The sequence below is a fragment of the Lepidochelys kempii genome, chromosome 1, assembly GCF_965140265.1.
Source record: "Lepidochelys kempii isolate rLepKem1 chromosome 1, rLepKem1.hap2, whole genome shotgun sequence".
NCBI classification, from domain to species: Eukaryota; Metazoa; Chordata; order Testudines; family Cheloniidae; genus Lepidochelys; species Lepidochelys kempii.
The window spans coordinates 32,388,940-32,405,434 of record NC_133256.1 but is presented as its reverse complement, the minus strand read 5'-3'; the positions used below and the strand labels follow the sequence as shown (position 1 = coordinate 32,405,434).

The following is a 16,495-nucleotide window of genomic DNA, read 5'->3' as shown; positions in this document are numbered from 1 at the left end:
ATAGTGTGCTGTTAACCCACATCTCAGTCTGTGGGCACGACAAGTGAGGCAGTCAAACATGTCAGACTACTAGTCCTATGGGTTCTAGTTCTTAATGACATAGTCTACATGTATGTACTGTGATTGCCATTAAAAAGTCAACAATTGCCAAGAGATACCACATAGTTAGCACAATACATTCACTGCTGAAGCAAAATAGAAACTATAGTAGCTCAGAATCTAGAATGGGACAGGAATTTTTTGATGAACTGTTTTCCTGTTTTAAAAAAAAAGGTCAAATTGTCAAAACCAAAACTGTTTAAGGAAAAAAAGTCAGTTTTGATGAATTTCTCAACTCAAATTTGTTTTTCAAAAAGTTTCAAAATTGTTGAATCAGCCTGTTTTGACATTTTCAGAATGAAAAGTTCTGGTGTCCCAGCTCAAAACAACTTCTTGTGTTGAACTGTGAATTAATCATAGTAAAAAAAAAATAACTTGTACAAAAACAAAAAATGGCCAAAATAAAAATGAAACATTTTGAAATGATTGAAACAAAACATTTTGATTGATCCAAACTGAAATGTTTATGGTTTGTCAATGTGCAAAAATTTTGGAGATTGAATTTTTGTCCTGATTCATGATGGGAACATTTTTTGAAATCTTAAATGTTTTCCAGGGACAGGAAAACCGTTTCCTAACCAGCTCTATTAGATACCACTGACAACTGTCTGCAAGTGAAATGAGGATGCAGTGGTTAGACCAGGACACTAGAACCCAAGTGTCCTTGGTTCTATTCCCAACTTTCCTTGGCTCTGGTGCTGCAACTGGATTCCCATAAGTGGGTGGAGCCCCACTAAAATGACACAGATGCAGCTGTTTGCCTGTATAATTTCAGTTGCAAGAGCACGGCCCTTATGTGTGACCTGGGGCAGGCTACTTACCTGCTCCATACTTACTTTTACTGTGCTGCAAAATAGGCCTTTTACTACTTTCCTATCTTACAGGGATGTTAAGAAGAAAAGTGTTACTGGATGTGGTGAGCTAGCCCTAAGTATTAGAGATGTTTCTATTTTAAAGTTAACTTGCTATAGCAGAGGTTGACAAAGTGGCCTATTCACTTCTATTTGTTTTTCTAAAGTTCACTGTTTGCCAGCTTAGGGTCACATAAAAAAAACGAAGAAAAATATGCCTTATAATGCTATTTTGGGCACTGAAGTTTTGGAATAAATCAAAATATGACACAGCTTCAATTATTTTCATTTGTTTAACTTGTTTTGAAACCATTTTCTTGGCATGGTCTTTGCTTTTGAATGATTAGCACTTCAGTGCTTGTTTGGGGTTAATCAATCCCACCATCTCTCTTCTCTATGTCTTTCTAGGGGAAAAAAAGATTCTTAGTGAAAACTCCTACCTCTCAGCTTCCTGGAAAATGACCATCAATTCCACTTACCTTACATATGACCCCAAAATACGAGAATTTCAGAAACTGTTGTTAGCATATTGGTTGTTAGCACACTGTTCAGCAATTTGGCAGACTCGCAACACTTGCAAAATCATAGAATCACAGAAGTGTAGGACTGGAAGGGACCTCAATAAGTCACCGAGTCCAGTCCCCTGCACTTAAGTAAAACTAGACCATTCCTGACAGGTGTTTGTCTAGGTAACAGTCTGTGCTGGTGTGTTTGTACTGGGTGAAATTTACCTGTGTGCAAAGGATCAGCACAAGGCTTATGGCCCACTCAATTCCCACCTTAAGCTTTATTTCACAGCCCTCTACACAGGATGTTTTTAACATAAATAGTGGTGTCATCTGTGATCAGCTGAACCCGTGTGGATAGCATTTTATACTTCACATTGTCAGGCCGCTTTGGTATCACTGCAAATAATTGCCAGTTGGAAACACCAACGCCTAACAGCATGCTTTACTGCTGTGTCAGGTTAAGGAACTGACTGGGACTTAGGAGAGCTGGGTTCAATTCCCAGCTCTGTCATGGAATTTCTCTCTCATCTTAAGTCACATGATCTCTCTATGACTCACTTCCAGTTCCTCCAATCCCTTGTCTGCCTTTTCTATTTAGATAGTGTTTTCCCATTAGTGTCTAGCAAAAGAGGCCTGCACCTCTGTTGGGGCCTTGAGCAGTGAGGGTAATAGAAATAATGATAGTAATACATTCCATGCCTGCATTCCTTGTATGTCCAAAATTCCCTAATGAAAACAACTGGGTGTGCGCAGAATGCAGGATTCAGCCCATGGCCTGCACGTAAGGTGGCTATTATAAATGATCTTTCATGAATCAACTTCTTTTTTAATGTTCTGAGAAATTTTTGCTTAGTGTTTGTGATAAAATAATTACATACTCAAACAACCTTTCAGCCTATCCCTTTTCTTTGGTGTGTCTTTCTACCCACAAGCAAAGTTTCTCTTCATTTGTGGATGTTGCCTTTAAATAGAAAAGGACCAACATTTATTATGCAGAATCTTCTGTTGGGTGGATAGTTTTTCTTATTTGTTTTAATATTTAAAGTTCAAAAAGATACCACCTTTCCTTCTATATTTAACTTTATACCTTTTAATACATGTCTGAATAAGGTAAGGTGTTTGCCTAGAAAAAAAATCATTCCCACTGTAATTTTTTTCTACAAATAACATGTCTGTGCCTTTGGGCTGTGAGGCCTCAGGGCAATTATTGAAAAGGCCCCCAAAACAGAGTCTTTAGAAGAGTGCTTTCATTATGGACTTCAAGGTACTCAGGAGCCTGTAACTTTAAAACACTCATTAAATCATAGAAATTAGAGATGGAAGAGGACTTTTTGGCTATCTAGTCCATCCTCTTGCTAGTGCAGGGCAGTCCTTGACAGTATAGTTACTGGTGTTTTGACTAGTCTCACCTTAAATATCCGAAGTTCAGGGCTTCAAACCATTTCCTTGGGGGAATATTACTACAGTCTAACACTGTTCCCTTTTCTTAATTTTGTCCATTTGTCCCTAAATAATTACTCTCCCTCCTATGTTTATAACCTTCAAATGTTTGTAGGTGGTTATCCATCCTCACCTTTAAGCATCACTTAGCCAATCTATACTTATTGTAATAACTCTATGATAGGGTGACCAGATGTCCTGATTTTATAGGGACAGTCCCAATATTCGGGGCTTTGTCTTATGCACCCTAAGGTGCCTATTACCCCCCACCTCCTGTCCCGATTTTTTACATTTGCTATCTCATCACCCTTCTCTATGACCACCTAGGAATTTGCCGGTGTCACGATGTTGCACACCATGGCCACTCAGAACTTCACTATGACAATGAGCATAGACATTGTAGCCTCCTATGCCAAAAGCACAGGCTTCTACCCAGTGCTTGATCTGTGCCACGGCTTGCGTGAGCTGAGCCCTGGCACCTCTAGGTTTGGCAGTTCATAGTCCCAGCACCTCTAGGCTTGCCATGTCACTTAAGAAAGTAAAAAAATTGCTTGAGCCCCGGCAACTCTTTCATTACAAATTAAGCACTGCTCCTATCACCTGAGCAAGAAAAGAGTTGATATTAGCAGCATAGAGCCTAAGACACACAGTGGGCCAATTCTAATTCCAGCCTGTAGCGGGCAGTGGTGCACAAACACTCCAGCTGTTCTATTACATACTCCCTTAGTTAGAGGAAGCTAATTTCAGAGCATCTGGGATTCACAGGAGTTTAAATTATTTCTGGATACTAACACATATCTTTGAGACTGCTTAGGACTCAGATTTGCTGCTGTTTCACACAGGAGTGATGCTCAGGACTTCACAACAACAGTTGGGGTTGAATTTAGTAAAAGGTTACTTTGGAAGGTTATTTTAAGCACTACAAGGCAGATACTCAGGTGGGGTTAATTGTCAGAGCTCTTCTGATGTCAGTGGAGTTATGCAGATAATACTAACTGAGGATCTGCCACTACCACTTAATCCAGTTAAAAGCAATACCACATATGTCAGTAATGCAATATTGAGATTGACTGACCCAGGGTGGGGGTTTTTTAGAGGGAAGAAGGTAGGAGATGTTTAAATCATTATTGCATCCATTATTAGAAAGATTGTATGCCAGAATTTACAATGTTATTACCTGTGATTTGGTCTATTCATTGAGTTGCCAGCTATACGATATGTGGCCTGAATGTGAATGCAGCAATGACCTGAAATGCATCAGGGTAGGGTGAGGAGTAGGGGCTGGGCAGAGCACCAGAACTGAGCTGCCAGTAACAGCCAGGTGAGAAGGGGCAGAAGAGAGGGGATGAGCAAAGCAACAGAACTTAGCTACTCATTGCTGATGTTGATGCACGAGAGGAAAAGAAACTAGTGTAACTGTCACAACCCAGAGGGAGTTTGCAGATGCTGCAGTTAGAAAAATTATCTTTTTAGTGGCAAACTGAATGAGTTTGACAAGGAATGAATGCAACACAAGAATGTGAAACCCCACAATCCTATTATGTCAAAGTTCCTTCTTAGCGTAGAACTGTATTTTAAGAAGAGATAAGAATTTACTGTCCTACCATCACAGTATCTGAGTGCATGTGGAAGGATCTAAAGGTGGACTGGATAACACTCACCTGCTAACTGGGGCGTGTAACTAGAGATCCATGGAGTGGTGATGATGCTGGTATCCCTCACCTTCCCCTCACCTGTGGGTGATGGGAGGGGGAAGAAAGGGAGGGGAATTTGGCTCCTCTTGATTTCCCTATTTCCCTTCCCCCTCCCTCCCTGGGACAGGGTTTAGCTTTAACTGGGTCTGAGCTCTGAGCCTGTCCCACCTGTTCCCACTGCAACTGGATGACTGGGGTCAGGACAGACTGACCCACTGGCTGCCATTTCCAGAGGCAGGGAGAGGAAGCAGAGGTTGTTTCTGCCCACTGCTCGCTTGTAGCCATTTTAGCTTTGTTCCAGCATCAGCCTTTCACACCCTTATTTCTGGAGTTCTTGGGCTGCTGGGGACTATACTGAACACCAGATTTTATGGAGGGTCTGAAAGGGATTTTTTTTCCCATATGGGAAAATTGAGAAATGACTGTGGGATTTTTTTCACCTTCCATCTGGCATCTTGGACATCCGGGTTAGGGATTTACATTACATTTGTCACAATGTTGGCAAACTCCAGTGCGGTTGGTGCGTTAAGAAAGGGTCAGATGTGAGGTCTCTGTAACCCAATGGGCTCAGAGCACAACACTGCATGATAAGAGGGTAAACCTTCATGGCTTACCTCTCCTAGCTCCAGCATGGAGGAGGGGAATAGGTTGGGACTCTGATTGCCTGTCAGGGCAGGCCTGGACATGTAGAAGGGGAATTGCACTCAGACCCTCCTAAGATTTGTAGAACCCAGGGCCCAGCTAAATTCCACATTAGAACAGCCCTGCTGGGTAGTCCAGGGAGGTGCTTCTCATTGGCTAATAGTTTAGAAAAACAGAGGCCTCCACATTAAACCATACTCTGGTATATGTGTTTCATCACTTCAGTACCAACATCAGCATATTAGAAAGGGAAAATCCTGCATCTGTAGGCGAATGGACAAGATGATTTAATAGGGGTTTTCCATCTCTAATTTCTCTGACTATATTTAGCACTGGCTCAAACTTGCAGTTAAATTAGAAACTTGGCCAAATAATCCAGTGCAAAATTCCACTCACTTTCATCTATTTTTGCGATTTGTCATCACTTGATAAAACATTATTTGTCATTTGGGCAACTGGCTGAAATTTTACTCATTTAGCTTCACTGGCTCCTGTTTCATCAATAGGCTGAATTATGCTGAGACGTGTTGCGTTGTATAAAGCTGGGTGAGGTCTCTGATGAAAGATCAGATTAAATGAAAGTGGTGGGTAAATTTCAACACTGACAGAACCTTGATCTGACTTACAGGCCAGTAGGAATGTAATGTGATGTGGACAGAATCAGTGATGGTAGCCAGTCTGTATTTTCCAAAGTGCAGAATGAGCTTAGATTGAGTTGACTTTATAGAGAGAAGGAGTAGCCTCAAATTCAAAAATACTGTAGCATTCACTGCTGCCATATTACCAGTTTCACTACATCTTGTGCTGTGTAAATTATCATAATCACATGCTTCTATCATGCTTTGTACACAAACAGAATCTACCTATCTAGACTTTTACACAGCCCACATGACAGTAGTAACTGTGTGCCTAATGGACCTATGATGGTATCCCATTTAAATTATATTATTGTTTTTAAGGGAAGTCAGATTCCATGAACTGGCCATTTTACAGGCTCATATTTGCCTTTGATCAAATACTTCTCAAAGGCCAGCATTTTCAAAAGTGAATACTGATTTTCAGTTGCTGTGTTTTCAGGTACATCTCAGCTCGGTAGCCAAAACCTGAGTCATCCAAATCCATTTCTGAAAATGTGTCTGTAAATGATTCTGATCTGTACTGAGACCCACTACTATCACGATTCCAGCAGCAAAATTGTTGTTAGAGTTTTAGACTAAAAATGAAAACAAACAAACAAACCCAAAAACAGGAACATGTTAGTAATATAATATACTCCACATTGTTGTTGTCTTATGAATCAAGATGGTAAGTTTGCAAAACAATTGATGTGCTAATGAATTACTATAGACATTAAAATTATGCAATTATTTTACTTTAAGACAATCCATCTGTTCACAGAGCTTTTCATATAGTGTCGCTTTGTCTGATAAAATAAAAGGAAAGTAATTATCCTATCAAAGACGAAAAAGTAGGTCAGTGTAAGTTATTGCAAAATAAAGAAATAATGCTGAGTTGCTTCTACACAAAAATTCCCACAGCATCTGTAAATATGCTGAGAGCATGTTTATATAAAGATATAGTTTCTAAGCCCTTAGTGGGACCACAGATGCCCAAACCAGGACTTCTTGGAATGAAGAAATAAACCAGCTGTGTAAGCATCTTTACTTTGCAATGACAAGGATGTTCTAATTTGTCCACAAGAGATGACTCACCAGTTTAGGTCTATAAAAGTAAAGGTATTTACACTCTAAAAAATCAGAGTTTCAGAACCCAAGAATTCAGCATGATGCATCCAAGCCTTGCAGCTGCCTTCCTTTTCTTGCTGGGCTTGTCATGCTGTTTGACACTGCCTATTCCCCATGAAGACAGCGATGAATTCACAACGGAAGACCTTCAGTTTGCAGAGGTACAGTATAAAATCAATCTTCACATATTAAGGTCGGCTGTTTGATTGCCTTTGTTCTTTGGAAACTGGAAATAATATTTTTTTCCCCTAGCGCTATCTAAAGACACATTACAACCTACGTTCCAATCCTGCTGGCATAAGGAAGAAGAATGCCAACTCAGTGGCAGCCAAACTTCGAGAAATGCAGTCTTTTTTTGGGCTGGAGGTGACTGGCATATTAGATGAAGAAACATATGAGCTGATGCAACAGCCAAGATGTGGTGTCCCCGATGTGGGGGAATACAACTTTTTCCCTAGAAAACTAAAGTGGTCAAAAAATAATTTAACATACAGGTAAAATTATAACATTTAGTGTTATTGTTTCTTATTTTCAAGTTATCCTGCTATATAGGTGTTCAACAGCCATTATGTCGTATATTAGGTTGACAAGCTCAGCAAGAACAAAGGGTAGTTCAGACTTTGTAAAAATCTCATGTTGCAGTTTTAAAATCTATATGGCCCTGATCCAAAGCTCATGGAACTCAATGTGAGTCTTACCATTAACTTTAGTGGGCTTTGGATCAGGCCCTATCTAAATTTCTTTAATGAACTCAGTTATCAGTCAGCCTGGCTAGCTCCGTTGGTAGAGTATGAGACTCTTAATCTCATTGTTGTGGGTTCAAGCCCCATGTTGGGCATTTGATTGTGCTGCGGGAGGGATAGCTCAGTGGTTTGAGCATTGGCCTGCTAAACCCAGGGTTGTGAGCTCAGTCCTTGAGGGGGCTGTTTAGGGATCTGGGGTAAAAATGGGAGATTGGTCATGCTTTGAGCGGGGGATTGGACTAGATGGCTTTCCGAGGTCCCTTCCAATCCTGATATTCTGTGGTCACAATATGATACAATGGTGCCATTAAAAATAGCCCTCTCTCTTTCTTATCAATATTTGCAGGAAACCAAAGAGTGATAAGAAAGAGAGAGGGCTATTTTCCCTATGTATTAAATATGGATATAAGTGGTATCTCTGATAATGCTATGTAGCAAACTGTTAACAAACATTGTTTTGTAATGGTGACCGTTGTATCTCTTCAATGTCTCCTTGATCATGTATTGTCTCTCCAGAATGGTCAGGTGCATGAGATATTTCATATCTCTTCAAAATATTTTTAGTAAAATATACTGAATAAAGTCCCATATTATCTATACAAAATATCTTAATAAAGAACAAACTTTTTGTTTTCTGGGGTTTTTCTAGTGCGTATAATAATGGCAAAAAACCCCCAAAAAACAAAAAACACACCCCAAATCCCAAACTGTTAGGTCATTATCTTTCTGAATGATACTGATAGATGGAAATGTACATTTTTATTTCTGGAGTACTGTACATTAGTAATCCAATTCTTTCTTCTGAGGTAAGTGCACTTTAGGGATAGCTTTTGAGAAATGACTGTCTCCCAGTCAAAAGTAGGTTTTCATGGAGGTACATTGCAAAATTCCTTGGACCTGCAGAAAAGTTAATTGAAGATATTTTATCTGATTGATAGAATTGTGAATTACACTCGAGATCTGACACGTGCTGAAGTGGACAGAGCATTCAAAAAAGCATTCAAGGTTTGGTCTGAAGTGACACCACTGAACTTTACTAGAATTCGCAGTGGCACTGCTGATATCATGATTTCCTTTGGAACTAAAGGTAACAGAGAAAGTTTACTTTTTGGCAGTTTAATTATATTTTCACCTGTTTAAAGATGAGATGTAAATGCTGTCGGTATTTTAAATATTGCTTTGTAGAACATGGTGACTTTTATCCCTTTGATGGACCTTCTGGATTACTGGCTCATGCTTTTCCTCCTGGACCAAATTATGGAGGAGATGCCCATTTTGACGATGATGAAACCTGGTCAACTGATTCCAGAGGTAACCTGTTCAAAAGATCATTTTAACTAGAGCTGGGTGCACTATTTGTTTCAAATAATATTGGCTATGAATTTTGTCCTTTTTGGATAGCAAATCATTCACAATCTCATCCTGATTTCATCAAATGTATTTGCTATTCAGAATATTTGCCAGATACTTTGGATGGATAATTTTCACCCTATATGTTGTTTGTAAACGGTTTGCTTTGACTGTTCTGTAGTTGTTTTTTATTATTCATGTTGCGTGATTGGTTACTGAAGTCACAGGGAGCTGTTTTTAATCCCAGATTGTAGATAGGAGTATGGTACACGTCTTGCATGAATTATGGACAAAACAATTATTTGTGTTAAAATTTGAAATTTGTAACTCTCTTCTAGAATACCTGTCAGTTGTCTGAATACACCAGAATAATGAATCACATGATCCATGAACCCAGAGAAACAAGGCAGTTTGGGTTTTTTACTATTCAAATATCTCATTGTTTCACTTGCAATTTGAGGGTGTCCAGCTTGGATCTCAGACAGATGGTGTTACCCCGCAGTAGAGCCAGTGGGAGTTGTAGATACTTACCATATCTGAAAATCAGGCCACTTTTATGAAGTTTGAAAATATTTGCCCTTGTCTGCACAAGGAGCCATTTTTGAAAAATGGATCCAATTGTCACTAAGTTTTTTTCAACTGCGGACACTGTTTTTCAGCACTGTGTCATCTAGCTTTGCTGGGAGCAGATTTATTTGATCCAATGCTGGAAATAGCATTGATGGTCAATGGACTACCTACACTAGGGATGGAATCCTGGCAAAACTTCCATTAACTTCATTGGACCAGGATTTCACCCTACAATTTCCAACATTGCTAAGATGATTGAGTTGAACTGGGGTTGGTGATAGTGGGAAATTTTTCAAATACAATTTAGTGTAAGAAAAAACTTAAAGGGCTCAGGCTATTAGGCCATTACTCAAACAAAATTCCCATTGTCTTGAATGAAGACAACAGGATTGGACTGTGTATCTCAGCATCCCCATCTGTAAAATGGAGTTAATAATATTTAGGGTTAATTATTTCATGTATGTTCACTTCTTAGACGATGTAGAGATCTATATAATTGTTTTGTATCATCAGTGCAAAAAAGACATTGTGAAAGAGGATCAGGCAATAAACTGCATTCAGATACATGTGTATATTGTTTTAACAAGTATTTTTGCGTTTGCTTTGCTTTCTTATAGGATACAACTTGTTTCTTGTGGCTGCCCATGAGTTTGGTCACTCTTTGGGACTTGAGCACTCCAGAGACTCGGGAGCTCTGATGTTCCCTATTTACACCTACACTGGCAACACTGGGTTCTTGCTTCCTGACGATGATGTGCAAGGGATCCAAGCTCTCTATGGTTTGTCTTCCTTTTGCCATTTTATCCATGTATCTTGGAATGTACATGTTGCACTGCAATTTACCTTAGGGTGAACAATCTGCTGTTGTTGTTCCTATTGCTCAATTGCCCTACCATGGTAAATTAAGATAGAAACTCTGGATCCTGGGAACCAGGCCTCAGGGTCAGAAGATACCCACATTTAACACTCAGGTAGAAACTGCAGCAAGCAGTGTCAAGTGCACAGGTGATTGCTGCTGGCTGGTTACCTGCTTTAGTGGATTTAAGGTCCCTGAGCTGTCTCCCATGGGAGGATGATCAAAGACTATGAAGTAGGAGAAACAGAAATGCCCATAGGGGAGACCTTGGGAGGAAGCAATCTTCTCAGAGGCCCTAAAGACATGATGTCAATGGCACCCATTTAGTTTTAGCCGCAAATATCTTTGCAATGTAACTAAACCCCAAAACATAGGGACATGATTTGCCAGAGGAAGAATAAGAAGGGAAAGTGAATATCATTAGTCCAGACAGTTTGTCCTTGATGGTTGTATTCATTCTGGCACTGGTGGACTCTTCAGTGTCCCATTTAGTACATAGTTATCTTACATGGAAGAAGAACAAATGCAGTCAAAGCTAAGTTATAATTTATGGTTACAGGTGCAGGAGACAGAGATCCCAACCCCGAACACCCCAAAACTCCAGAGAAATGTGATGAAAATTTGTCACTTGATGCAATAACAGAACTTCGAGGAGAAATGATGATCTTCAAGGACAGGTTGCAATGTGTGGTTTACCTATATGCTTCTTTTGTTGTACAGGGCCCAGCCAACTCACTACTAGAACTACACTTGGTACAACTGAGAAAAGAAACTGGCCCAAAAACCTTTTTAATTTCCATTTCTTTATCATTTGTTTCTGAAAATATAATTGATTAGATCTTTTTCTATCTTCCAAAAAATCTGCTATCTTTCTCCCTTAGAAGTTAATCTCTTTTTCTAAGCACAACTAAAATAGGTTGTAAAATCAACAGAAATAACTGTAAGGGCCATACAGCATTTCACATTTAAGCAGCCTTTATAACATAAATATGGGCTTGACTCCCTGTCACACTGGTGACAATCAAGAGTTCCTGGAAGTCAATGCAGTTAAATTCATGTGAAACTGGTGTTACTTGGGCTCAGTCTCCACCTGATCAAGCAGACATACTTACTGGTTCATGGGATTGCACTGGATTTTTCTCTAAAATTCAGAGATTATTTAATTTTCTGGGCAAAATTGCACGGCACGCAGCAATCTTACGTGGTGCACTGCCAAGTTAATCTGTAGTTTCTCTTCTTAAGGAAAAAAGGTTGGACAAAATGAAATCAAGACATCGGTTTGTTCTCTTCTGTGAAAGTGTTCACGTTATGAATGAGCTAGGTAGTCTGAACCATCATGGCTCGGAGAGGAAGTGGAGGTCTATAAGATTCTTCTTGAATTAAAATGTGTTCCGCATTGTAGAAAAGACTGAGAACCCAAAATTAGTTAATATTTGTGAAACACTGTGAAAATGATATCATAAAGAAGATGATAAAAAGCCCATTTTCTCTTTCTGACTTAGGTTCTTCTGGCGCCTACATCCTCAGATGGTTGACGCAGAACTGGTGTTAATTAAGTCATTTTGGCCAGAACTTCCAAACAAGATTGATGCTGCCTATGAAAACCCCATGAAAGATCATGTGTTCATATTTAGAGGTAAGCCTTTTGCAAATGGCAGAAAAGTGGAAGTATCTTAATCAGTCTCATTGAATAAAACTACTTAGGGTTAAATCTACAGTCCTCACTCAGACAAACTTCCATTGGTTTCACCCCAGGCAACACTACAAGATCTTCAATGGGCTAGAGAGTACAGAATTTAGACTAGAAGGTTAGGTCCTCATCTGGTGTAATAGCTTCACTTTACACCAGGTGAGGATCTGGCCCCATATAATCTAAGTCACATAAAACTAATAATGTCAAATAATAACAATGTAATAATTATTGCTGGGTTTTACTCTTCTAATACCTTTCCATTGATGCTCATAAAAGATTAACATTTTGTCATCATTATTTACAGGCAGGAAATTCTGGGCTCTGAATGGCTATGACATAGTTGAAGGGTACCCTAAAAAAATATATGAATTGGGATTCCCCAGAGAGATGAAAACAATAGATGGGGCTGTCCACATTAAAGACACTGGCAAGACTCTCTTTTTTACTGGAGACAAGTACTGGAGGTAAGTTAGAGATTTATGAGTTCTTATTTTCAATTCTGCCAAGCTTAACTGTGTGCAAAAGGGCCAATTTTTTGTTTATTTGTTTCAGCGTAGACACTTATGGCCTCATAGATCATATGTTTTCTTTCGTTTCAAAGTTTTATAGGGATAGCAGCTCTTTAGAATGTACCATAAAGATTTAAGTAACAAAATTATATAAACACTTAAGATTAAATTATGACATTCAGCACAACCCTGAGAAGAGGGTCGTAAGAATTTATCCCAGGAGAAACTGTAACTCAGATATACCTCTTAGACACAATTCCTTCCCTGCTTCCCTCTTCCTGGATATGTGTGGCACAGGGTTGTAAGTTACTGCTGCCCTAAACAGGCAGCCAATATGACCCACTTTGTTCTAGTTTTCTTGTGCTGGCCAATGAGTTGGGTTTAGAGCCAATGTTCCATCCATCCCCTGACAATTTCTGCCTACCTGCTCCAGTGACAGACATGCAGCACCATCACCCTTATATACCTACGTACAATCCATGTAGAATCTAGCCTTCCAATTCTGTAGTTTATTAACCAACCTTTAAAAATTTACCTTTATTGTTCTTGTACCAGCTGAGGTTGTGTTTCTGGTATAAGGAGGCCTGGAGAATTGAACTTATACTCACCATTTCATTTGGCATAGACAATCTAGCGACTTCCAGCCACTTACAACTTGGGTATCTTTGAACAAGGTACCTAAAGGTGATAGGACTTTTGTCAGATTGCAAGCCATGCAGGTTCATTGAATTTGTATTTTTTCCATGTTTAACATAGCTATGATGAAGAAAACCAAGTTATGGAAAAAGGCTACCCCAAACTGATAGAGGAAGAATTCCCAGGAATTGGCAATAGAGTGGATGCAGTCTACCAAAAAAATGGTATTTCTTCCCTTTCATTATTATCATTAAAGTGGTCCAAATTCAGAATTCCCAGCATTTACAAATTTCCTTCCGTCCCAAAGCAAAACAAAAAGTTGAAATTTTCCTGTGAAATGAAATTTCTGAAAAAAATTCATTTTGGAAATTTTGAAACAACCTTATCCCATTCAGTTTAAAAATATTTCATTTTGATCTTATAGAAATGTTAAATTTCAAGTAACATAATCTATGAAAATCAAAGCAATAAAGTTGAAACAAAGAATATTGATCTTATAGAAAGGAAAGGTTTAAATGATTTTGTCAAAATTTTCAGTGCAATCAATGTTCTCATGATATTCATTCAACATTTTCTGATAGAAAAGTGTTCCATTTGAAAAGTTTCAGCCAGCTCTAATCACCATGTGTTATTTCCTGATATTTTAAATTGTTTCCTTCCTTTTTGATAAGAACACTTGTCGTTGTACAGTGCTTTATATATATTCAAAAGAGTGAGTTTGGTGGGCAGGTTTTAGGATTTTGTAGGAGGGAAACTCAGAAACGAAGAAAAGGAGTACTTGTGGCACCTTAGAGACTAACAAATTTATTTGAGCATAAGCTGTAGCTCACGAAATCTTATGCTCAAATAAATTTGTTAGTCTCTAAGGTGCCACAAGTCCTCCTTTTCTTTTTGCGAATACAGACTAACACGGCTGCTACTCTGAAACCTGTCAGAAAGGAAGGTGAAGTATCTTTTCCAGAACCACCCAACAGGTCTCTGGTAAAACCTGGGTCAGAACTCAGCGTCAGAACTCTACACAATGTGTCCATGTCTCTGAGACCAGACTATATCGTCTTTAAATAGCATTTGCAAATCAGAGAATTAAATAAATGAGTAACCACATGATTTTCACAGGCATGTGCTATGTACAAGAGAAGAACCAAGTTTCTGAGCATCCCAAATATTGACTGTTGGCACTAATTTAAGAGCCAGAATGAGGCTAATTTGAAAATTTAGCTCAGAGTTTCAAATAGCAAATCATTTTGCTGAATAGACTTAGTCTGAAGACCCAGGATTTCTTTTTATTTGAGTAATACTTTTAACAAATGGCATTAATTTCTGCTTGCAATTCCTTTTAACAAGCCTTTTTCCCCATAGGTTACATCTACTTTTTCAACGGACCACTGCAGTTTCAATATAGCATCTGGAGTAAAAGAATTGTTCGTGTCTTGAAAACTAACTCCATGTTCTGGTGCTAATCGCTTTCTATTTGGGTACCATGCTGCAGGCTGTAGAACAGCCTATAGCAAATGGAAATATTATTGTGGGAATAGGGATTTATAGAGAATGATTCTGTGAACAAACTCTGTTTATCTACCACCAAAGCTATACTGTATATATGGGAACTATATAGCTTATGTCAGTCTGGAACTGAATTAATTTAATAGGCGGAGAGAAGAAAATGATTAGCATTTCAAGGGACATTAGACCATTTAAAATCAATGCAGAACTAACCCAGATCCCCCTGCAAGATGCTGAATGCATCCTGTGAGATCGCAAGTACAAACAATTCCAATAATTTGAGGGTGCTGAGCATCTTGCAAGAGGTTCTTGGTACCTCTTAGGAACAGAGCAATGGTGACTGCTATTTAAGAAATTAGGGCTAATCCTGCAGTCTGTACCTTAGTAAAAAATCCATTAGATCATTTGGGGATTTCATGCATGTAAAGAATGGGTCAGGACAGCAGGACTGACACCAGGAGTGTGGAGACACCAGCTTAAGATATTGGAGCTATAGAATGTGGAAATGTTTTCATACTGGCATGTCCCCATGGAAACCACTGACCATGGCATCTTTACAAGAAACCAGAGTGAGGATGGTGAAACAGCAATGTGCCTAAACTAGGCTCAGAGGAAACCATTAGCCTGAATACACTGTATAAACCAGGAAGAGATGGCAAACACCAAGAGTTATGAGATACTCAGGGAAGGCGGCTGCAATCTAGCACTAATATAGATCAATTGAGAGCACACCAGGCCTGATCCACCCTTGCTGTAAACTGATGCAGCTCCACGGATGTTCACTGGAGTTATGCTGACTTACAACAGTTAGAATCTGTCAATCCACTTCAAAATAATGTTAAAATTATGCCGTTTGGTGTTTTAAGTCAAAGTTTTTCACCCATTTGATATTTATTTCAGTTGTTCCAGTGCCTTATGAGTCCACTGTTTTTTCAGTCAACTCAAACAATGCATGACTATGATTACTTTTCAACTTTAAAAGGTATTAAATAAACTGAATGAATTAAAGTGAATTTTGAGTCTTATTCATTAATATGGACTAGTGCATGCCAAAAAGGCAAAAGAGAACTACAGTAGAACCTCGGTGTTACGAACACCGGTTATGAACTGACCAGTCAAACACACACTTCATTTGGAACTGGAAGTACACAATCAGGCAGCAGAAAAGAGAAAAAAAAAGAAGAAAAAAAAAGGCAAATACGATACAGTATTCTGTTAAACATAAACTACTAAAAATTCAAGGGAAAGCAGCATTCTTCATAATAAAGTTTAAAATCTGTATTAAGTTGTAAACTTTTGACAGAACAACCATAACGTTTTGTTCGGAGTTATGAATATTTCAGAGTTACAAACAACTTCCATTCCTGACGTGTTTGTAACTCTGAGGTTCTACTATACAGGGTATTTACAAAAGAAATCCAGTAACAGAACTTGGGGTTTTTAATAATAACTTTTTTTACCCATAATTCGATTTTTCAGGAGAATTCTGTTTTCCCGTCAAAATTTATTAAAATAGTTTGCTTTATTCTGCAAAAAAGTATTTAGTGTTGGCCCCAAAATAAGTAGAACAAGAACCAAGTATAAATTACATGACTGCACAGAATATAAGAAATGACAATTACTAGGAAATTACCAGAAGTGAATATAATTTCCTT

General features: G+C 38.7%; 1 protein-coding gene and 1 non-coding gene across 2 annotated transcripts; both read left to right on the top strand.

Annotated features, from left to right (window-relative positions):
- Positions 1-7,012: 7,012 nt before the first annotated feature.
- LOC140909310 (collagenase 3-like) lies at positions 7,013-15,762 on the top strand. The gene is made up of 10 exons (XM_073338322.1): positions 7,013-7,141; positions 7,233-7,474; positions 8,662-8,810; positions 8,909-9,034; positions 10,261-10,422; positions 11,059-11,176; positions 12,002-12,135; positions 12,497-12,656; positions 13,458-13,561; positions 14,697-15,762. The coding sequence occupies exons 1-10, from the start codon at positions 7,019-7,021 to the stop codon at positions 14,795-14,797; spliced, it is 1,419 nt and encodes a 472-aa protein (XP_073194423.1). The 5' UTR covers positions 7,013-7,018; the 3' UTR covers positions 14,798-15,762.
- On the top strand, positions 7,746-7,818 carry TRNAK-CUU (transfer RNA lysine (anticodon CUU)). Its single transcript has one exon. It is a non-coding gene; the product is annotated as a tRNA-Lys (tRNA).
- Positions 15,763-16,495: the final 733 nt, after the last annotated feature.